Source organism: Equus przewalskii, chromosome 15, assembly GCF_037783145.1.
Source record: "Equus przewalskii isolate Varuska chromosome 15, EquPr2, whole genome shotgun sequence".
In the NCBI taxonomy this organism is placed as follows: domain Eukaryota; kingdom Metazoa; phylum Chordata; class Mammalia; order Perissodactyla; family Equidae; genus Equus; species Equus przewalskii.
This window is the reverse complement of record NC_091845.1, coordinates 10551438-10574800: the sequence shown is the minus strand read 5'-3', so window position 1 is coordinate 10574800 and position 23363 is coordinate 10551438. Positions and strand designations below refer to the sequence as shown.

Below are 23363 nucleotides of genomic sequence, written 5' to 3'. Positions count from 1 at the left end.
AACATCTGTGCAAATCTTCCTCTATTTTGTATGTGGGGTGCCGCCACAGCATGGCTTAATGAACGGTGTGTAGGTCCATGCCCAGGATCTGAACCCATGAACCCCAGGCCATCAAAATGGAGCATGCAAGCTTAACCATTACACCACCAGGCCAGCCCCAATTGTTAGAATTTTTATTATAGCTTTGCAATGTCTCTTTGTTTAGTGCTTTTCAGGTTGAATTGTTAAGAGTACGAGATTTCAAGTAAACAGACTAGGACAAAAAATAGTGTGTCTACCTTTTCCATTGGGTAACCTTGAAAGAGGCATCTTCTGTGACATTATGTATGGACATGTTAGTTGCTGCATTTCAAGGTTTTATAAAAATTATGGTAGACCACATACATGAATGCTTCTATCACAGTGTCACTCAACAGATAGGAACACTGCTCCCAGTCTTGCTAGTATGTTCTTCCTCAAGTACTTCTGTTATCATGGTATCTATTCTTAAGAACCAACCCTCAATGACTTCACAATGCCCATAAGATAATATCCAAACTCCTTGTACTTAAGACCCTCCACAAGCTGGCTCCATCATACCTTTACATAAGGTCTCCTTTGCGTAAAGCATCTATTGTACTCAAATTGGTCTATTCATTACCTAGAAACACACATAATACAACCACCTCACCCCTCTATTCTTTCTATTATCCTCCTCTCTCTTTAGTCCTTCCCATCTATATGAGCTCTACATTTTCAAAGCTGAACTCAGATCACAGCTCCACCATGGTATAAATGCACATAACTCCAGCCTAGAATTCTTCTCCATCCCCTAAAATCCTGTAACATCTATAGAGTGCCTTTGAAATTCTTATATGGCTTTGCTGTCTTATTTCTTCGTGCATTGTGGTTAAGAGCTTACCCTTTAGAATCAGGCAGATTGTGTTCAGGTTACACTCATTAGGCATGAGCCTTTGGGAAAGTTATTTACACTATATAACTTTCAGTTTACTCATTCACCAAATGCGGATAATAATGATGGTTAGCTCATAGGATGCTTGTGAGGATTGAAATAACATATTCTTAGCTCAGTATAATGATTAAATTTTTTCAATAAATATTTTTCGGCATTGCTGTTATCATTATTGTTTGTATTTTCTTATCTAACCCCAAAGACTGAAAGTGCCTTGCGGGCAGGGGTTGTGTATCATATATTTTCATAATCTCCCTACCAAGGGACCACTTGCTTTAATTAATTTCTGCTGTGATTAATTGCTCTATCATGCCATTTTCTGATTTCATCCAAGACACTTGAAATTTAGATGACAAAGAAGCAATTCCTGGTGACTAAAATGAGATTCTTTCTTTGGATAATGTCACTGACCTAGGTAGCAAGCATAGGCTCTGCCAATAACTGTCACAAAATTCTCCTCTGGCACTCAGTTTGCTGCCTGTTCCTTGGAGGAAGAAAACTTTGTCAGTAGGGCTACTGGTGCAAACAGCGCTGACCACATTTTCTTGTTGGAAACATCATGTTCAAGACAAGACCGTATTCATTATGTGGCTGTATGGTTTGAATACCAAATCCATCCTATTGCTCAAGCTGAAATTCAGAGCATGAAGCTCTCCCACCAACAGTGTTCCACGTTGAGAGGAAAAACAAGGATTTCTGTGTCTGAACCAAATGGCAACAAATTGAATTTGTATTCTTGTAACACAAATTACCTACAAAAAATTGAAAGAAAAAAACAAAACATTGGTCATCATTCTGGACATTTTCATATACATTGATTATAATATCACTGCTCTGAAAATCTTTTCTGATCTCCCTTCTCCAGAGCCAGGAATGTTTGCTTCTTCCTGTGAAAATGTCTATCTTCTCATCTCTATAACTTCTGAGACTCTCTCCCTTTTGTTAAAATTATCTGTGCGCATCCTACTTCTTGTCAATCTCCTCGAGCAAGATCTATATCTGACTTATCCCCACATCAATATTAGTTACAACCCTTATGGTTGCCAATCAATGGCAGACAAACCCATTGGGATTTGTCTAAGCATAAAAGAGGGGGGATGATTTATTGCAAATAAAGAGATGTCTTATAGAACCCAATGGAAAGTAACATATCCAGGTCTTAGAAACTGCTTGGAACCAGGTACTTGAGCCCTGTAGAAAATGTAAGACACTTTTTTTTTTTTTCCATGTCTCTTCTCTCTTGGGTCAACTCATTCTTCTTTCCCAATGCAAACCAAATTTTTCTCTTCTGAGTCTACATTGCTACTATCAGCAACTCCTGAGTTTACAACTCTGCTATTAAAGTGAGCAGTCTGGGTTGAGAGTGAAGTTTCATTACAGTCATGAGCTGCATAATGATGTTTTGGTGAATGATGGACTGAGTATACAGATAATCCTATGAGATTATAAGGGAGCTAAAAAATTCCTATTGCCTGGTGACACTATCCTAGCCATTGTAATGGTGTAGCACAATGCATTACTCATATGTTTGTGGTGATGTTAGTGTAAACAAACCTACTGCACTGCCAGTTGTATAAAAGTATAGCACATACAATTATGTACAGTACATAATACTTGATAATGATAAATTACTATCTTACTGGTTTATGTTATATTCATTATACTATACTTTTTATTGTTATTTTAGAGAATATCTTTTCTACCTGTAAAAAAGGTTTACTGTAAAGCAGTATGCCATGTTATGCTGGCAGCAGCCTCATAGATCTTTTGTTTACTGCCTCTCTTGGTCGCATCATTTTCTCTTGTGCTTGATTTAATCTCATATTGTTTTGTTCATCATGGCTCCTAAGCATACAAAATCCACTAATAATGTTACCAGTAAGATGCCATGTCGAGTGATTGAGCTGGAAAGAAATTAAAAGTGATGAAGGACTACAAAGGTGGAAAATCAGTGACAGTTATTTGTCACCAGTCAGGCATGTCTCATTCCACCATAGTTACGATCTTGAAGAACAAGAACAAAGTGATGGAAGCTGTTAAAGGATCTGCTTCATTGACAGCAATGAGACTAACAAAAATTCAAGAAGGGCCTATATTAGACATGGAGAAACTTCTAATGACCTGGATTGAAGACCAGACACAGACGCGTATCCCTCTCAGCACGACAATAAGCAGAACCAAAGCAAAAAATTTGTTTGCGATGTTTAAAGAAAAGACTGGATGCAACTATGATGTTGAATGCACACCTAGCTCTGGGTTGTTCAAATGATGCAAGAATCGTTATTCATTACATAATATGAAAGCGAGTGGTGAGTCTTCGAGTGCTGATGTGAAGGCAGCTAAAGAATTTTTGTAAACTCTAGATAAGCTCATTGTGGAGGAAAATTACTTGCCAGAGCAAATATACAATATGGATGAAAATTCCCTATTCTGGAAACCAACGCCTGAAAGGACTTTCATCCATAATGAGGCCAAGTCAATGTCAAGTTTCAAGGCTTTTAAGGACAGGATAACATTCTTGCTTAGGGACAGTGTTCAGGCTACAAATTAAAATTCTTTGGAATCTGGCACAGTGAGAACCTCAGGGCCTTCAAGCATATCAATAAGCACACGCCACCAGTGTACTGCAGGAGAATTAAGAAGTCATGGATGACCCAGCTTCTCTTCCAAGATGCCCTCCTGAATTTCTATGCCAGCAAAATGGAGAAGTACTGTTTGGAGAATAGCATACCTTTCAAGATTGTTCTTATTGTTAATAATACTCCCAGACATCTTCCTTTCATTGGTGATCTTCATTCCAATACCAAAGTGGTGTTTCTCCCTCCAGACACCACCTCTTTGATCCAACCAATGGATCAGGGACTTATAGTGGCCTTCAAGGCCTACTGCATAAGGAGGACCTTTGCCCAGGTTATTGCTGCAACTGAGGAAGACACTGAGAAGACACTGATGCAATTCTGGAAGGATTACAACATCCATGGCTGCATCAAGAGCCTTGCTTGGGCTTGGGGTGATGTCACCAAGGAGTGTATGAATGGCGTCTGGAAGAAGACACTCAAGAGGTTCATCCATGAATTCAAAGGATTTGCTGTGGATGAGGAGGTTACAAAAGTCAACAAGGCTGTGGTTGAGATGGCAAACAACTTTGACCTGGGTGTGGATGAGGATGACATTGAGGAGCTCCTAGAGATGGTTCCTGAGGAAGTGACTAATGAGGAGATGTTGGAACTGGAACAGGAATTCACAGCTAATGAAAAGACAAGAGAAAACGCAACAGTAGGAGAAGAAAAAGAAGAATCGCCCCCCCCCCCCCGAGAAAATTACAGTGAGGGATTTGCAGAAGCTTTTGCAGACCTCAACAAACTCCTTAAAATGTTTGAAAACATGGATCCCAACACCAAAAGGTTTTCATCAATAGAGAGGAATGTTCATAATGCATTATCAGTTTACGAGCAAATCTATGATGAAAAAAAGGAACAAACCAAGCAAACCACCATGGACATATTTCTGAAAAGAGCGAGGCTTCCTCAAGAATTTCTTCAGTAAGTACTGCAGAAGATGGCATTTGTTATCACAAGAGAAGATATTTCCATGTGTGTTATTGCTCCTGAAGACCTTCCAGTGGGACAAGATGTGAAAATAGAAGACGATGATATTGATGATGACCTGACCCTGTGTAGGCCTAGGCTACTGTATGTTTTCATCTTAGTTTGCAACAAAAAAATTTGAAAATTGGTAAAAGAAATTTAATAGAAAACAAAGCTTATAGAAAAAATATTTTTACACAGCTACACAACGTGTTGGTGTTTTAAGCTAAGCGTTAGTACAAAAGAGTCAAAAAGTTAAAAAAATTAAAAGTTTATAAAGTTAAATGTTACAGTAAGCTAAGTTTAATTTATTATTGAAGAAAGAAAAATGTATTTTTATAAATTTGGTGCAACCTAAGCATGGTGTTTATAAAGTGTACAGTAATGTCCTAGAACTTCACATTCTCTCACCACTCACTCACTCACTCACCCAGAGCAAATTCCAGTCCTGCAAGCTGCATTCATGGTAAATGCCCTACACAGGTGCACCATTTTTTATCTTTCACATCATATTTTTACTGTACCTTTTCTATGTTTAGATGTGTTTAGATACACGAATACTTACTATTGTGTTACAATTGCCTGTAATATTCAGTACAATAACTTGCTATACAGGTTTGTAGTCTAGGAGCAATAGGCTACACCATAAAGCCTATGTGTGTAGTAGGTTAAACCAACTAGGTTTGTGTGGGAACACTCTATGATGTTCACACAATGACAAATCACCTAACAATGCATTTCTCAGACTGTATTCCTACCATTAAATGATTCATAACTGTATTTCTGATTTCAGGGTCCCCAGGAAGGAGATTTGATTGACTTAGATTGGGTTAGGTGCTCTCCTCCAACTCAGCCAGTCAACATCTAGCACAACCGTACCAATGTGTAATTGGATTCCTAGAAAATAGGATATAGTTGCTCAAAAACAGAAGAGAGAAGAGTTCAGAACAAATAGTCTTTCCTATTACAGCACCTCACACAATGTCTCCACCTCAGAAATATCATGGTAACTTGGGTGGTAAAAGAAATGATCTGAATTTGCTTCTTGATCTTGTTCCCTAGATGAAGACATTTATTTACATGAGACATCTATTCTCAGCTTGTTTTTACACTTCTGAATGTATGATGTCTTCATTAATATGTCAAATAATACATGAAGAAATGATATACATGAAAATAACATGCTTTAGTATTTGCTGGAATAGGGATCGAAAAGCCGGGATGTTAGTTCTAGTCAAACCTGAAAATACCCCAAAATGAAAGCGACTTTTGTCATGAAATTATTAGACGATATTTTAAATATTAATTTAAGCTTTTTTCAGTCCCCCAAAGTTTGTCTTCTTTTGATTTATATTTCCATGGGGATTGAAATAGTAAATGGTCACACACTTAGAACACTGGCATTATTCTTTTTCAAGGTTTTCGTTGCCCTTTTTCCCCTGAACTTTTATTTTTCTCTCAGATCTGCATAACTAACGTCCTTCCTTCAAAACGTTAGTTAATATTTTTCACTCAGTCTTTAGGCAGCGGCTGAATCTGTGATTAGGAAGAAAATGAAATGTCATTTTGGTAAAATTCCTTCTGGATTGTTATAGATGTTTGATTATATAAGTTTAGGTGTTGAGCTCACTGAAAACTTCTGGCTGCTGAGACATTTTTAGATCAGAGTACAAAATGAAGACGGTAACCAGGCAACGTGGTTCTTCTACGGTTATTAAAAATAAAACGTGAAGCTTCCACGATGCAGAATAATTCTCTGACAAGTTTGTCTGGCTTTCACTTGTTCTTGTCTAGAAAAATAGGTAAGTTCCATTTGTTGAACTGTCAATACTTTCTATGGGTTAAATTCATTATTTTGTAATATTCAATTGTTGGAAAATTATATACACAAATGAATATAATCATGATAATTTAGTATGATTCAAAATTCTCAAACATTTCTGCACAAAAAATTATATATTACAAACGCTCGTAAAATTCACTATGGAAACATAAGTCTGACCCTACATTCATTAGGATAATATCAAGCTTGAGTAAATATGTGTATCCTCTATACATAGCAAAATATTATTAATTAAAATTTTTGAAAGCTTTCATATAGTGAATAACAATTTTCAAAGAATGGCACTGAGATGCAGTCAATTGTGGGCAACATACTTCCATCCTTATTTGATGTTTCAGAAGACATTGGAGCTTGTGATATTATCTGAGTAATCATGATACACACAGCAAGAATAGATATGTTCAAGTTAAGGGACCTTAACTTAGCATCATGATTTTTATATTCATTGTTACTGGGGAGGAAAGAAAGATACGGAAATTTGGGATATCTTAGAAAAATGACAGTATAGATGGAGGAAAGGGAAGGTGAGGAAGGCACGAGGGCAGGAAAGCAAGAAATTATAGTAATGACAGTAAAAGACCCAGCCCAAGAGTAATACCATAACCTGTGTGAAGGATGGGTGCTCCTGAGGCAGGCCCTATACCAGAGTTCTACACAGTACACTTAACCAGCTAAGGCAGGGTTCAAGTTGGGCATCATAATGAAGGCGAGGTAGAAGCAAGGAGAGCAGGAGCCTTCCACCACACCCTGATCCATCACCTTTTCCACACTCTGCAGAAGCAGCCTGAGGCCTCCAGGTAGATAGCTCCTTCAAGTCTCACCTCCAAAAGCATCCACTAGAGGGATGGCATCTTATCTTCCATCTCTACTGACCTGTGCATCCTGAGCTGCCCCAAAGCAACATATATTCAGTCTATTAAGCTCACATGGCTGCACATGGCATAGGATAACAATAAAGGGCTTTCAAGGATGGAAGGTGGTTACTTTATAGGGTCTCAAACTGATATTAAAACTGCATACATTAACAAGAGGAAAGGAACCTGCATTTACTCAGCAACTTTAAGATATTAGTTGGTTTAGCCTTAAAATTTTAAATCTTAACATTCATCTGTTAGGTAGATCCTACTACCCTCCTTATACAAATGAGGAAACAGAGGGGCCATTTTAAATATCTTTTGGAATAAGTGAATGAATAAACAAAAAGATCAATAAGCAAACAAATACACAGTTCAACAACAAAACACAAACAACAGAAACCTAAGTGATCACCTTAACATAAGATAAGTTACATAAAATAGCTAGGGCCACCAATTGACCAAGTGGTTAAGTTTGCACACTCTGCTTCAGTGGCCCAGGGTTTCACCGGTTCAGATGCTGGGCACAGACCTAGCACCGCTCATCAAGCCATGCTGAGGTGGTGTCCCACGTAGCAGAGCCAGAAGGACCTACAGCTAGAATATACAACTATGTACTTGGGGCACTTTGGGAGAAGAAGAAGAAGCAATAAAAGAAGATTGGCAACAGATGTTAGCTCAGGTGCCTGTCCACACAAATAATCCACAAGCAATCTATAAACGAAAATTTGGGTGAGTTTATTCTGAGCCAAAATGTGAGGACCATGGCCCAGGGCCTTCCTTCCCTGAGGAAGGAAGGGCACCAAAGAGGTGGGGTGGACAGAGTGGTTATATACCCTCAAAGAGCATGTTTCACATATGATTGAAATGTCCCTTTTACAGTAGTCATGAGACTGCTTAGTCAGTACAGCAACTGATGGACACAGCAGGTAGTAGGTCTGCTGTCTTGGTGGATACAGCAGGGTGGCAGCCCTGTTGTCTCAGACTGGGTGGTCACAGGTGAGCTCAACAATCAGTTCCCAGCCTAGGGAAAGATGCTTATCCTTAAGGAAATGCCAGTGTGGGGGGAAGATGCACCTTTATCTTAAGGGCATTTGTTCTTACCATAGGAAATGCTTAAAGAGGATATGGCTTTGTCATGTACTGCAATATATCCTATTGCTTGCCATTTCTATTTGTCATGCCAATCTTTAAAAATAAAATAAAACTAAATTAAATTGAAATAAACTAGCTAGTTTGTTGGCAGAGCCAGGATTCAAACTCAGGTCCCTCTGACTCCAAAGCCAGGATCTTGATAGCTGAATATTTCATGCATTGCCCCTAATGTTAAAGTGCAATTTCCTAAAATTCCTCTTGTCTCTTTCTCACCTTACACGTGTGTCTGTGTTCATTTTCTTTTAATTTAGTTAATATTTATACTCTTACTATGTGCTATACATTGTTCTAAACACTGCATATGTTCTCACATGGAAGCCTCACAACAATCCTGTTGAGAAGATATTATCATCACCCCATTATACAGATTGAGAAACTTAAACTGGTTAGGTCATTTGCTCAAGGTCATCTAGCTAGCAAGTCACAAAGCTAGGAAGTGAACCCTAGACTTCTAGTTTCAGAGTCTGCTTTTAACCATTTTAACAAACTATCAGTTTAACATGTAGTTTTTATACCCATATTCATTCCAATCTAAGTATATTCAGATTTCATAAAATGCCCTTCTGTTTCCTAGGCAGTTTAAAGGAATGACAAATGGCAGGCATTCTAGCATTATATAGTATGCAACGGCCCTTTGGAGGCATTTTGTGGAATAACATTTCAATCATTATTCCCTCTACCTCATTCATAAACACTTCCCATGAGATTTTTGTTCTTTGTGGAATAATTTCCATTGCAATAATTTTTATTTGTTTTCTCAAAAATAATGGCTGGTTTCCACCACTCTCATCAGTAGATACAGCCAGCAAATTTGTGGGTGCTTCTGCAAGCCTAGATTTGTCCCACTAGATCAGTAATGATCTTCGTGCCAAACTGATTTACATCTCCAACTTCAATAAATGTTTACAGGAACTTGAATTGGGAAGGCGGAGACAAGTAGAACAGTCTTTGTCCATGAGGAACTTAAAGTTTTGAGAGAGAGGCAGACAAGGGACTGACCATCCACAGAACGGCACAAGTGCAGGCAGGGCCACTGCAGAGAGTATCAGGGACCACCACGCACAGCACTGGAACCCACTGCAGACATCCTGCAGCAGGTGGCCTCAAACTAAGGGTGAGGGATCCCCAGTTCCTACAACTGTGCAGAATTCATCCTATCGTGGAAACTGGAGACCCCAAATTCACTTACTATGGTTAAATCCATGCAATGCTTCTCATTAGTTCTTGTGGGTTAATACAATGTTAAATTTCTTACCTGGATGCAATTTGATCACTATCCAGTTATATTGGAGGAGGTCATCAAGAGGACATGACCTCCTCCGATTGACCCTCAAGCTGGACTCACAATCAGAGGCTCCTCATTCACTCCCCTGTCTTTGGAATGTGGGCTCTGCCCACAGTTCCCACAGTGAGGGCCGTTTTCAAAGTAGCTTTAAGAGGGTAAGGTGGTGTTGAGGACATCTAGATGGTATACGTGACTGAACTCTCTTAAGGCATCTATATAAACTTTTAAGTTTCTGGTGAGTGGGCCCAGTGATCTACTCCTCTTGCACACGCCTGAGACAAGCCTCATAAGTTCCCTCGCTTATTTAACCTGTCACCTGCCAATCTGAGTGGTCTGCACCTTTCTTCCTTCTCTCCTTGCCTTCTGTATTCGGGGGGGCAGTTTCAGACTTTACCCAGGAAATTCTCAAGTTTGCAAACCAACAATTATCCAACCAGTGGCTGTTATTTGCTTATTATTAAAAGGGCAGTATGTCCCTAGTGACTTGAAATGCTACCTTTATTCTCTATTATATGAAATTCCCATGTGCAATGGGGTCTGTTTCTGGACTTTCTGTTCTATTCCAGTGGGCCATCAATCTCCTTATTCTTGTGTCAGGACTACTTTTTTGAATCATAGAGAATTCACAATCTGTTGTTCCAATCTCTCACCTGGTAGGATTTGCCCTCCTCTTCCTCACTCTCCTGCCTCAACATCCCCAAACACTCAGGCACACATGCTCTTCTTTTTCAAAGTTCTCCTCATTCTTGTATTTTTCCATATGAACTTTAAAAGCAGCTAGTCTTGCTCTAGGAAAAGAAAATGTTAATATTTTTAATAGGATGACATAAAATTTAAAAATTAGCCTCAAGGCAACAGACATAAGGGAATGTTTAAAATTCTACTGAAAGACAAAAGTCAACCTGATTAAATGGGAAGATACACTTGTTCTTGGATAGGTTTTTTTTTTTCTTTTGTAGCTATTTTAATTGTGGTCTTCTCTCCCACTACACCTTTTCAGTGATTGAGTTTGTGTGTATGAAGAGAGATGATTTCTCTGCATCAGTTTTATACCCTGCTGTTTTCCCAGCTTCCCCATGCTTTTAGTAGCTTTTTCAAGGATATATTCCTCAGGGCCTAAGATAGTATTTCTCATTTCAGTGGAGTTTGTGTATCACTCAAGTTGCAGCAAAGGTGTTAAAGGAAGAGAGATGCATGTCTCGGTGGTGGCACTGAGCCCAGTGTCTGCCATGACAACCACGCACATCTCACAAATGAGAAAAGAGGCCCAGGTTGAAACTGTCAGAGATGGTGGGGACATACTCGGAGCAGATGAGCTCAGGCCTACCTGAGAGGAATCCACTTGGGAATGGACGCTGTGTTCTCAGATTTTTCTAACTTTACAAGTGAAGCCAGAAATCTGGACTTACAAGTGAAATCTCCTGATGTTTAAAATAGTTTTAAAAATACTCTGGGGCGAAATAGCGGGGACAAGTCCATAGGTTAAATGTATTCCACAAGTCCTCAGTTTGCAACATCTGAGCAACAAATGTTATTCTTCAGAGAAGCTGCAGAAAGGTACACTCAAGTATAGGGTTTTTGCTTATTATGAGTGTATTTGTTTCCTGGGGTGCCATAACAAATAGCCACAAACTTGTGGCTTAAAACAACAGAAACGTATTCTCTTACCAGCTCTGGAATCCACAATTAAGGTGTTGACAGGACCATGCTTCCTCTGGAGGCTCAAGAGAAGGGTCCTTCATTCCTCCTCCAGCTTCTGGTGGCTCCAAGTCATTCCTTGGCTTGTGGCTGCATCACTTCAGTCTCTGCCTCCATCTTCACATGACTTTCTCCATAGCCTCTTCTCCTTGTGTGTCTCTCCTCTGTGAGTCCCTTATAAAGATACTTGTCATTTGGATTTAGGGACCATGCAGCTAATCCAGGATGATATCATCTCAAGATCCTCAACTAGGTTTGCAATGTACTTTCTTCCCCTCCCTCCCCCGCCCTCTTTCTCTCATTGCCTCTCTCTCTGTCCCCATCTGTCTTTTCTCCTCTTCTTTTTATTCATCAGTTCATTCATCTATTCTGTTAGAATCGCATCCTTATTATGTACCAGGAGCTGTGTGTTTCTGAATCATGAGCACATCCTTCCTGAGTCAGAGGCAGACCAGGAAGAGCTAAGAGCCTCTCCTTTACTGGCCATGGAATGAAGCCTCAGGTGCTCCCTGCCATTTAGGCTGACAGAGATGTTCTAACTTGCAATACATGACCTATGTGAATAAGGCAGCAATCAGGGCTACTGGTCACTTTCTGAGGCCGTGTGAAGCTCCGTTAGTATCTATCAGCCTGCCTTCACCCCAGCAGAGCAGGCAGCTGTGTCCTCTGACCCCCTCTTAACACTGATAGCTTTCCTTTCATATCACACACTTGTGAGAGCTTTCTTCCTTCTCAGCTGGAAAGGTCACCTCCCAAACATACCTCCCGGGATGAATTATGTGTCTATTGATTTGCACACGCTTGTCTCAACCACAAATTTCAGTAGGCGTTTGAGCATCACCCCAGATAAAAGAGGAGAGAACCAGAGAAGTGTAGTCTAATGCCAGCTGAAACTCTGTTCATTATTTTGATTTTTTTCTAAATTTACTTCCAAGATTATAGGAATATTGTTCAACATGTACTCAGTGGGAATTTGCTTTAGAATCACTTGTGGATTAATTTCTGAAATTAAAATCATCTGTCCAACAAAAGGAATAATTAACACTAGGAATTTCATCAGCTCCACATAAAAGAATGACCTTTCTCCTTAACGTAATTCTTATTCTGTTTTCTGTGAACTGAAAGCCTAGTCTTGGTGTCTTGGGTTACATTTAAAAATTGTTAATTTAACTAATAATAAAGTGATATGTGTTTAGATCACTTTTCTTCTGAGCTCTAGGAGGAATGAGAAGAAAATCTCAATTCTGTGACACACACAGACACACACATACCCCTATGTACATATATTATTAGATTAGATTATTAGAGTTATTCTAATTTTGGCTTCTATTCCTGACTCTGTTGCACCTTGGTGACTGTACATCTTATATTAAATACCCTGTTCCTTAAAAAAAGATAGCAATAACCACTAAGCTGCATAAACAGTAATGACAGGCCAAGCATGAGGGGTCAGTCACTGCGGCCAGAGGGGAAGCTTTGGACCACCTCGTATCAGAAGCTCCTTGTCTGTCAATAAAGCAGAGCTGGGGTGTGTGCCTAACCCAAAGGACTGCGGAGTACATTCCAAGGCATTGTGAGTACATGGCTACAGCAAGGTCTCTTCTAAAAACTTGAGTATCTCACGGACAATTTCAATCTTTGTGAATGAGAATGGATAGAGGGAATCAGTAAGACAGTTTATCTTTTGCCACAGCCCAGCTAAAGAGAAATACACCAATTGTTAGTTCCTAAGAGAAATCTGACTCAGCTAAGGTGAAGTAAATCAGCAAGGATTCACTAAATCGAATGACATCTATTTGACCTCTGCTTCTGCTTCTTTGATTTGTCTGAGAGGAGCTCTGTTTTCTGAAAATGGCTTTTGCCCCAGCACTGTCAGCCTCTGTTGCCAGTTTTATACCATTTTGATTGACTCACCCATTCCAACACCTAACCAGGTAATTGTTTTGCTCTTCCACGTGTTGAAACACCGAATTGCCTAGTGGAATTGATGGCTGATGTAGTAATTTGGTGATGGGGCCTCTAGTTGAGAGAGAGGAGAGCTGGTGTGGTAAGTGGGCTGCAGCAATGCTCCATAGCTGTGGTTCTCAATCTTTGGTGGATACGAGAATCTCCTGGGGAACTTAGGAAAAAACAAAATCCAGGGCTGACTTACCTCACTGAGCTACGTCTCTATTTTTTCAATCATCTGTCCAGATTATTGCGATATCCACCAAAATGTTTGAATCACTGCTTTATGGTATGGAAGGCAAAAATAAGGGTCTAGAATCAGGCTCATGTGGGTCCAAATTCCTCTCTGAGCCTTGTTTCTACTTGTAAAGTGAGGATGTGATTAGTACCTGCTTCCTAAGATTTATGTTACGCAATGAGACAATGGATACAAAATGCTTATTATTTTTCTAATTGTAACTATTAGTGCAACTTTTTATTGGACCAAGTAGAAATCTGCCTGACATCAGGATTTTTGACAATTACTTGGAAGACTAACTTATTCATATTGATCTATTCATTCATTGGATAAATGTTTATGCCACTGGTTTATTAGAATTTTAGTAGCAATATGAGATTACATGTACATAGAAGATGGTCCATTCATATTTGTTGATTTTGAAGACTAGTGGTCCTGGGATATTTGGTAATGCTGGAAGGACTTCACTATTCCTGAGGCCCAGCACATGCTGTTCCATCTGGAAAAATGTCCAACTTCTGCCCCTCCCCCACTCCCCGTTAAAACCTATTTTTCCCTTTTCTCATCCATGTATCTACTCCCTCCAGGAAGCCCTCTGATTCCGAGACAGTTCTCTCCCCCTCTGTGCTCCCCAAGCACCACGTACCCTTCCTGCACGGAAACCATCATTGCGGTAATTTTATACTTATTTAAATGATACTTTTTAAGTCTACCTTTCCCACCAGCCTGGCTATAAATCCCACGAGGGGCCACATGGGTTTTAATCCCAAGATTTGCGAGCGCAGAGAATAGTGCCTGTCACAGAGTAAATGCTCAGTAAATATTTAATGGATGAACATGTTTATTGAACAACCAACTGTTAATATTTTACTTGATCAGACACAATGCTGAGGACTTTACAAATAATAACTTGCTTAACCCTCACAACAACTCTATTAGGTAGGTAATAAGATTAACCCTATGCTATAGGTGAGGAAACTGAGACACAGAATAGCTGAGTAACCTGCTCAAGGTCATACAGGTAGAAAGTGGCAAAGCTGGGTTCAAGCCCACGCATTGGAACTCATGTCTATGTTCACCACTACACTCTGTGGCTTCCCTAATGACAGGAAGAGAGTGCGGATCTCATACAGGCTGGCAGTTCAAGTCTCTAGGAAACCACTCAAAAGCAAGTATATGCTATCTTAGTACCTGGCCTAGGGCTCCGGGTTTGCCCTTCAGGGTGTGTGGAGCTTCAGAGGAGGTAGAGAAGACACAGAGCTGTTTCAGGTTAGCTTCATAGAAACACTGAGTCACAGCACCAGCGTTGAAGTTCTGAGGTAGGGAGCCCAGAGTGATAACAGGAGACGCAGGTGAGGACTTCAGTCTTTGGAAGCTGCAAAGGGGCCAGTGCAACGATGCTCAGGGCTGCATAGATAGAGTGAGCACACCAGGAAAATTCATGGATAGATTAATAGAGCATGCTCTGCCTGCCCCGGGCTATCTGCAGGCTATGGGATGGCAAGGCAGGGCTCCTGTCATACCCAGCAGGGTACTAAGCAAGTCTCAACTACAGAAGCAAAGTGAAAACCCTCTCATCTGACCAAGGCAAAAATTGGAGGATGAGAGAGTGACAATACTGAGACCTAGCAAGTTGGGCTGGAACGGCTGAAATCCCACCTGTCGAAGTTCAGGATTTGCTCTGGAGTCCCGCTTTGCAGAGTATGGCCACCAGGAGTATCCTCTGGGGCTTGTTAAAAATGCAGGATTTGCCTTAGAACCCTGCTTCTTAGGGGCTGGGCGGCATGAACACCACCTGGGGCTTGTTAAAAATGCAGCATCTTTGGTTCCACCCCCGACCTCCTGAATCGAAATCTGCATTATATGAGATCTCTAGGAAAGTCATATATAAATGCATTTGGGAAGCGAGAACAGCGCTCAGTCTATAGGTGAGGGTGGCCAGCAGCCCCACTGTAAGAAGGAGGAAGCTGGGAAGCAGCCAGATATGTTAGTGAAAAGGTCAGAGGATTTGCTAGGAAAGTCCATGCCTCGTCCACTTCCTGGCACAGTGCACGAAGACAGCCTCTGTAGTGCTTACATTCTTTCCACAAATCTGTTGGTTCTCACTTAGAAGAGAGGGGAGAGGAAGTGGCTGCTGCTTTCCCTTCCTTTTCTTCTCTTCCAAATGTTCCACAATCACCTACCTTCACGTTCTCCAGCTGCAAACTAGTCCTTCCTTCATCAACATGCTTTTGCCTTCCCGGCAGACACAGGTTGAAGAGAGAGGCTTTTGGAAGCAACAGACTTTCTCAATGATGAAGTTTCCTCTAAATATATTTTCTTCTGAGCTGCGGAATGTATTTATCTGTGTTACAAATTGAGCCATTTGAGTAGTTTCTACTATGAGTTTGGCTCTGGGTTCAGACCTGTGGCATGTGGCTGAAGAATTTGTTTCTGAAGCCCTTTGTGTTCTGTTGAGGATGCTAGTTCCTTAAGAGGGCCTTGTCGTTTGGCTGTTGCACAGAGAAGGGCTCAGGGTGCTGCAATAATGAATGAGTGTTTCAGTTGTCTGTGGCTTCATAGCAGACCACCTCAAATGTAGCAGCATAAAAGAAAAATCAGGGGCCAGACCTGTGGCATAGTGATGAACTTCAATGTGCTCCGCTTTGGTGGCCTGGGTTTGTGGGTTCAGATCCCAGGCGTGGACCCACACCACTCATCAGCCATGCTGTTGCAGCTACCCACATGTAAAGTGGAGGAAGACTGGCAATAGATGTTAGCTCAGGGCTAATCTTCCTCAGCAAAAATAAAAAGACAAATCACCACACTTCTGCAATTGGGGCTGGTATCAGCTAAGTGATTCTACTGCAATCAGCTGAGGGGCTCGAATGAGCAAAAAGAGTTTGCTGAGAGGCCTGGGTCTGGCTGGGCTCCTCTTTCCACATGACCTCAGATCCCTCAGTCAAACCTCTTAGAACATGGCAGCTGGATTCCAAGAATAAGAATTCCACAAGGACGAGCCACAGTGGCACGGGGTTTCCCAGCCTCTGCTTGCCCTGTACCTGCCACTGTCCTATGGATAAAGACGCAATATGTAAAAGGGGACTATGCGAGGGTTTGAAGCCCAGGAAGCATGGTCCATCACAGGCCACCAATGTCACAATCTACCACTGTTGATCTGGCTTTTTTTTTTTTGCGGGCAAAGATAGAGAGAAAAGTGAAAGATCGCTAGTCAACATGTGTGAATGGCTATGTGTGTACTTAACCAAGTGTGTACAGGTAGTGATCTTAAAAACATGGAGGACTCATCTCTCTTTCCCCCAAAGTTTCCCCTTTATTTAGGAATATTATATTATTCTACTGAACAGTCATCTGGAGGCAGGGATGTGGGAGAACAGTGAGGCAGGAGGAGGACTTGCAGCCAGACAGATTAATCAGTCAATATTGATACCAGAATGAGATCAGATGCTACAGCCAGGATACTCTCCAGTCAGTTAAGGCAGTGGCTAGAAAAGGGTAGTTGGCTGGGTACCTGGTCAAGACTATCATGTTCTGACAACAGCCTGGAAAATGACCTAAGAGATGAAGAATATTATTTTTATTTTCCCTAAAATGCTTTGTAGTCTCCTTTGCTTTATAGCTTTCTTTTTCCTTCTTTTTTTTTTCACTCTGTCTTGTTATTTCCAAATTTCTATTTATAGTAGGCTCACTCTATGTCCACAATGTCAGACTATGAATTCCATGCTGGGAATGTAGTGGTGAATAAAATTAACCCGACATGCTCTTCTCACACAGTTTATGGTCTGAAGCTAATTTTTTTTTTAATGGCCTTAAAGTTAAGGAAAAACTTTGAATAATTTAATGTGAAAGCAAGTCCATCTTTTTCTATGATTCTTGACTTTAAAGTTTGTAAGTTTATAAAGTCTTCCCACTGCCACAAACAAGACACTGTGAGGGAAGGAGGTGGTGTCATCTTTGCTTTTACAGATAGATGAAAGGAAGACTAGAAAGGTTAAGTGTGTACTTGCTCCTGTTTCCACGACATAGTGACATTAGTGGAGCTGGTATGATTCAAGCCCAGGTCTTGTGATACTGCGTCCACCTTGATTCTGATTCTCACAAGACCTTATGGCTTCATTGGAACAATGCTGCACCATGCTAATGAGGTAGCTAGACATTTCCTGGGGACCTGGCCTCTTGGATCTCTGTTCATCTCACACTGTTTGTGAACAGCATTGAGTTTATGTTCAGCTCGGTTTACCTATGGCTCTTCGAAAACTTCCATTTTGACTAGAAAGCCAATTCCATAATGGAACATTACTAAATGAAAGAGGTCTTAAAATGATATTCACAGGTCAGTAGCTCATGGTTAGGGGATGCAGAATATGACGTAACGATTGACCTTGGGCACATTATTATTTCATCTAAGCCTCTATTTCTCACTGGCAAAATGGGAATGATAATAACTACCACATAAGTAGTTGAGATGAGTAAAAGAATCTATGTAAAGCACACAGTCTGGTCCATAGTAAGCACCGGAATTATCAATTATTATCTTGATCATGATGATGGTGATGCTTTGTCCCTGATCTGGCTTACTGGAGATGCAAGACATATTGTGATCATCGTGTCATCCCTAAGGTCTCTAATGCAGATTTCATTGTGAAAATGTCATTTATAGGCCACACATCTGTCTGACAGATTGAACTAGAGATTTAGCCATATGTCAGCATTAAAATATTTTTTTCTGTTGATAATTTTTTTAATTGTTTGATTGACACAAAAGAGCATGCAGTCTGCTGAAACAAAGAAAAACCATCACTGGTGTTTTATTTCCAAATGTTCCAGCAGTGCCGACAAGCCATGACCTTTTCACTTAACTCTCTTTAGGGTTTGATGCCTACTTTACATCCCGCACACTTGAAAACAACAGAAGAAACGTGTGGTTTGCCGAATACTGGGAAGAAAACTTCAACTGCAAGCTGACGATTAGTGGGTCAAAGAAAGAAGACACAGATCGCAAATGCACAGGTAATTTCACTCTTGTTGTCCTTCTCCTGTCACTCTGCATGACCAGCATTGAAATGTCTGTGTAGCTGACAGAAGGAAGCTTGGCTGGAGACAAATTGAAAAAGTAAATTGGATTTTACTAGATTGCTCGGAAAATGGAACAGGAGCATAAGTCTTGCAGGACAAGAGAAGTACAGACAAGATTATATTCTTTTCTGCCCGTCCATCTAGCAGTAATTGACATTTTCATTGATTCTTTGAATCCAAAAGGTTTCATGTTGCTTTGAATGCTCTCCCTGGTAAATATTAGTTCATGTTGTAGCCAGGAGTATGAAGTCATTTTCACATGGACAGAAATTCTGACAAATTCCATCTCAGTACTGGATTTAACTGTTACCGTGGACAACATTTTTGATTAAGGAAATAAAGTATTGGGTTTAGAGTAATGAGAATTCCAATTAATTTTCATAATGTCCAAGTTAATGAGTCAACTGCTATTTAAAATATGCTTAAAAATACTCACTTAGCCTCATCTGTGACTTTGCACAAGTGTTCCAAATGAAAAACACTTGTGTGTATGACATGTATATGTATTTATAAATGCATGAAGTAGTCAGAAGGCAAAAATCACATATTTATTCATTGATTCATTCACAAATATTTCCTGAACAACTCCTTTCTGCTAAGCACTGTGCTAGACATTCGCAATCTGGTGGTGAAGAAATCAGGTAAGGACTCTGCTTTCATGCTGACTCAAGTATAATGGAGGAATATCAACATTATTCTTGTGCTCTCTCTATGAATGCACAATTGTAAACTTCAATAGCTATTCTGAGGGCTATAAAGACACATAACCAAGGAATTTCACTCACGTGGGAGGCAGAAGCTATCTCAAAAGACCTCCTTGAAGGATAAGTAGGCATTGACCGGTTAGGGCAGGAGAAGGACAGATTGAAGAATTTCTGATAGAATAATGTGTTGAAGGGCTTGTAGCAGGAGGAATTATGGTGCCTTTTAAGATGTAAAAGTCAGGAAAATGTGACTGAATTACAGAGAATAGGACAAATGTGTGAGCTGAGGCTGCAAGTGTAAGATATGGACCAGGAATAAACCACGTTGGGACATATGTGGAATGTGGTCTTTATCCAAGAGTCCTGGAAATCATGGGAAGGTGTTATACAAGAGTGTGACATGATTTACCATCTGATCACCTAGCCCTCTATTTAACAGGATTCCCCAATTCTATACTTCGGTAGCTTTCAATTTTTGTAATGATGACCTTGAAGTACCACAAAACCTAAAATATCTTCTGTATAATCAAGAAAAGCACGTTCATGTTGGACACAATTCCTGTGTTTATCTTTGCAGTATAGCTCTTTGAATATTGGTCATCCAGGTATTAAATCTGGACGATCAGATACACCCATTCGAAAAGCATCTATCAATTAGCAATAACGCATGTAAACCATGATACTAAAAACACCGTGAATGGTGAGGATGCTTCAGTATAGGCCTTTTCCTCAAGGAGTTTTCTGTGAAGGAGAGAGAAGATATAAACAGAGATGTGAGGAAAAACAATGAGACAAAATCAATATGATGCATAATTGAATATATAACTCAGTTAACTAGAATATCAGATTAACCACATTCTCCAGACCATGGTGTGTAGCAACAGAGTTTTCAGAAATGTGATCCTTCTAATGTTGGGGGAAAAGGAAAGAATTAATTCAATGTTGACTAGACCTATATGACACAAAGCTTTCAAGTGGAAACTGAAAAAATTAGTTTGACATCTGGATAATTTGTCTATATGACAAGGAACATCCAAGTGTACTAGAAGCATCTAAATGATTGATGACAGTTTTTTCTGACGTTTGATGTTCCATAGTGTGTCTAGGAGGTGGAATGGATTGTCTGATGGCCATTAGGATTGTTCTGTCTAAGGCCAGCCTCCAGTCTTTTTCTATGCTCCAACACAGGCTGTTTTATCCGTAGTCACATGATAGTGCTGATCATCGAGAATTTGGGGTTAAAAAAACAAGTAAGCTCCTTATCCAAACTACCACATTTCAGAAATGGAAATAGAAGTGTTTGTGTTTTCATATCATGCTCCTTCCATGTAAAACAAAAATCTATGATCATATTTATTAAATTGTCTGTGGCTCCAAATTATTTGTATGTTTTCTCCTCTTTCTTTCCTTCCTTACCATTTCTACTGTAGCAAGATGTGCCATATTGAGTGGAGGTAAATATGGTACCCCCATCGTTGTGTCTCTTGCTCTTACCATCACTGTTTGTGAGAACATGTGTGGTCATGTGTTTGTTTTTCTTTCTTTTACTTCCTTTTCCAAATCTAACTAAACTTGTATTTTGCTTTGCAAGTATTCCCAATATACTCTTTAAAATATCTTGACATTTAAGTACATCTCAACTTGGAAGTGGAGAAATGGGAGAAAAGTCATGCTGAGATTTGCTGGACTGGAGGGAAAGAAGTGATAAAGAAACGTGACAGATTGAGTTGTATTAATGAGAGTTCTTGAAACTGTGGTGAGAAATTAACTTTTAATGAGGGAAAAGAAAGCATGGGAGAGGGAAGCATTGATGGGCTTAAGGATATGGATGATATAAGGGAAATCTGCGTTGGTAACCAGAATTTGAAATGTTAAAAGAATGGGCACATTAGGAAGAAGCGACCAGAAAGGAGGCAGGCTGAGTAGTGTGGCATCGCAGATAGTGCAGACAGTGGATATGTTGATCTGAGGACTGAAGAAAGCAGCCCACTTCACAGATCTCTCTCTCTCTGACTGAGCTCTGCTAAAGAGTAAGAACGTCTTTAAATATTTATTCCTAGGATTCAGGTACAAGTTAAAAGGAAAACTTTGTTTCTGGGCAGTATAGCCTCTTAAGTCATAATGAGCTACTTATTATATATATTAGCTCCAAGTAGATCATCATTGAATCAATTACCTGGCCAGACAAGTTCTGAAGATGAGGTATGGGACTCATACCATTTGGAGAGAGCAAACTTCTGCAGTCAGGGGATAATAGTGAGTTCTAAAAACCCAAGATGGTAAAAAGTCATGGAAGGAAGAGTAATTGTTAAAGAAAAATATTTATTATTAAACATGAAATAAACTGTGTAGACTTCATAATTTAACTTGGGGCCATATGTGCACGGATTCTTATAGAAACTTACCTGAACAACCATGTAATTCTTATTTCTATAAGTTATCCATGTGCATTAAAAATCACCTTCAAACAGAAAATGCTATTACATTCTTCAGTATTTAAAGAACATTTCAATTTTCCAAGGTCTCTCAACCCTGAGAGCTAGACACTCTTCATCCCACCTTCCCTGGTTGTTGTCTATATTGATATAGATTAAGGCTTGCCAGAGACCCATCCTGCTCATGGATTATCTTGCTGCCATCCCACAAGAGGACACGCAGTTGAGCCAGTTTATTGGTGGTGTAAGCTTTCACAGAAAACACAAACTCTACTTGACAGGTACTCATGCCATTCATGCTACTTCACAGTAGAGCTACATTTTCTCATGGAGACAGTGCTAGCTGCATAGACAATAAAGTAAGCCCTTCTAGCCAGTTCACCATAGACTGCTTGGGTTTGTGGGCAGAAAGATCAGATGTGATTTTCTCAGGTTATGTTTATGCTCCCTCACCCCCACCCCACCGGCTGAGTGTGTTCACCCTTAACACTTGCCAGTATATCACTAACACAAAGACCAGTTTACAATATGATCTCTTTGGGAATATCATGTTCTTGTGGAGATACCCAGGTCAAGGAAAGAAGGGAAGTACACAGGGGAAGTGATGTCTCTGAAAAAGAGATTGAGGCCTTCTTAGAGTCAGGAAAATCATTCTACCAAAGTGGTTAAGAAACCAGCAGTTTTGGCATGAAAGAGACCTGAGTTTGTGTTCAGGGCTATCCCTGAAGACGCCTGTAGGAGATTGGGCAACATTATTTAACCTCTCAAAGCCTTTCCTCATCTTTGAAATGGGGATAATAAACTTTATTTACATCTAAAGTGGTGGGCATTAAATTAGATGATTCATGTTATCTAAAGAAGATCTGAAACGATACTGATATCTAGTAAGAGCTCAGTAATGGCGATGGTTATCTGGTGTTCTGGGCTGAATGCAGTTGCCTGTGAGGGTTTCATGAAGATCATATTGTCTTATGTCAGTCCTGTGGAAAATCAAGATATATATAAAATTCTAACAGGAAAATAAAGCCAGAGATTTGAATAGGAACCTAAGTGTAGAGAGGAGATTTTCACTGGGATGCTCACTACACAGTGAATTATTGAGGTATCAAAAAGATTGCAGACAGATGTAACTTTATACTATGAATGGAATATGAAGCTCAAGGCTTGAGGAATGTCAGCACCATAATGCAGAGTGTGTGTCCAAGCATCATCGGGCCTTGGACTTGCCAAACACTCCATGTCCCAACTTTTGTACCATTTTATCCCCGCTGTTCCGTATCCTCATGTGGTTAGTAGCATCCCCAAGGTCTTTGCTCCTAAACCCATTCTTTAAACTCAGAAGGAAGTTCTGCGAATCTGAATGTGCTTGCCTATGGCAGCCCATAAAAATTATCACTCTGTCATATCTTATGGCTTACACAGAACATTTGTCTAACCACATTCCTGTTCTGCCAAATGCCACTTTGTGAACACTGACTCATCAGAGTTACCTCTTTGAGGCAAAGAAGGAACTCGGCATTTAGAAATCCATCATCCCGTGAAGGGGCAATTTGACTTTCAGAGATTTGTTTTCCTTTTGAGATGACAGA

At 40.1% G+C, this 23363-nt stretch overlaps 1 protein-coding gene across 13 annotated transcripts in view; it reads left to right on the top strand.

The window, feature by feature from the left end:
- Positions 1-23363, top strand: part of GRM7 (glutamate metabotropic receptor 7) — an 822228-nt gene that overhangs the window by 494851 nt on the left and 304014 nt on the right. For all 13 annotated transcript variants that reach the window (XM_070576692.1, XM_070576689.1, XM_070576687.1 and 10 more), the window contains exon 5: positions 18429-18569. In XM_070576692.1, the coding sequence (XP_070432793.1) occupies positions 18429-18569 (141 nt within the window). The remainder of the gene's footprint in view (positions 1-18428; positions 18570-23363) is intronic.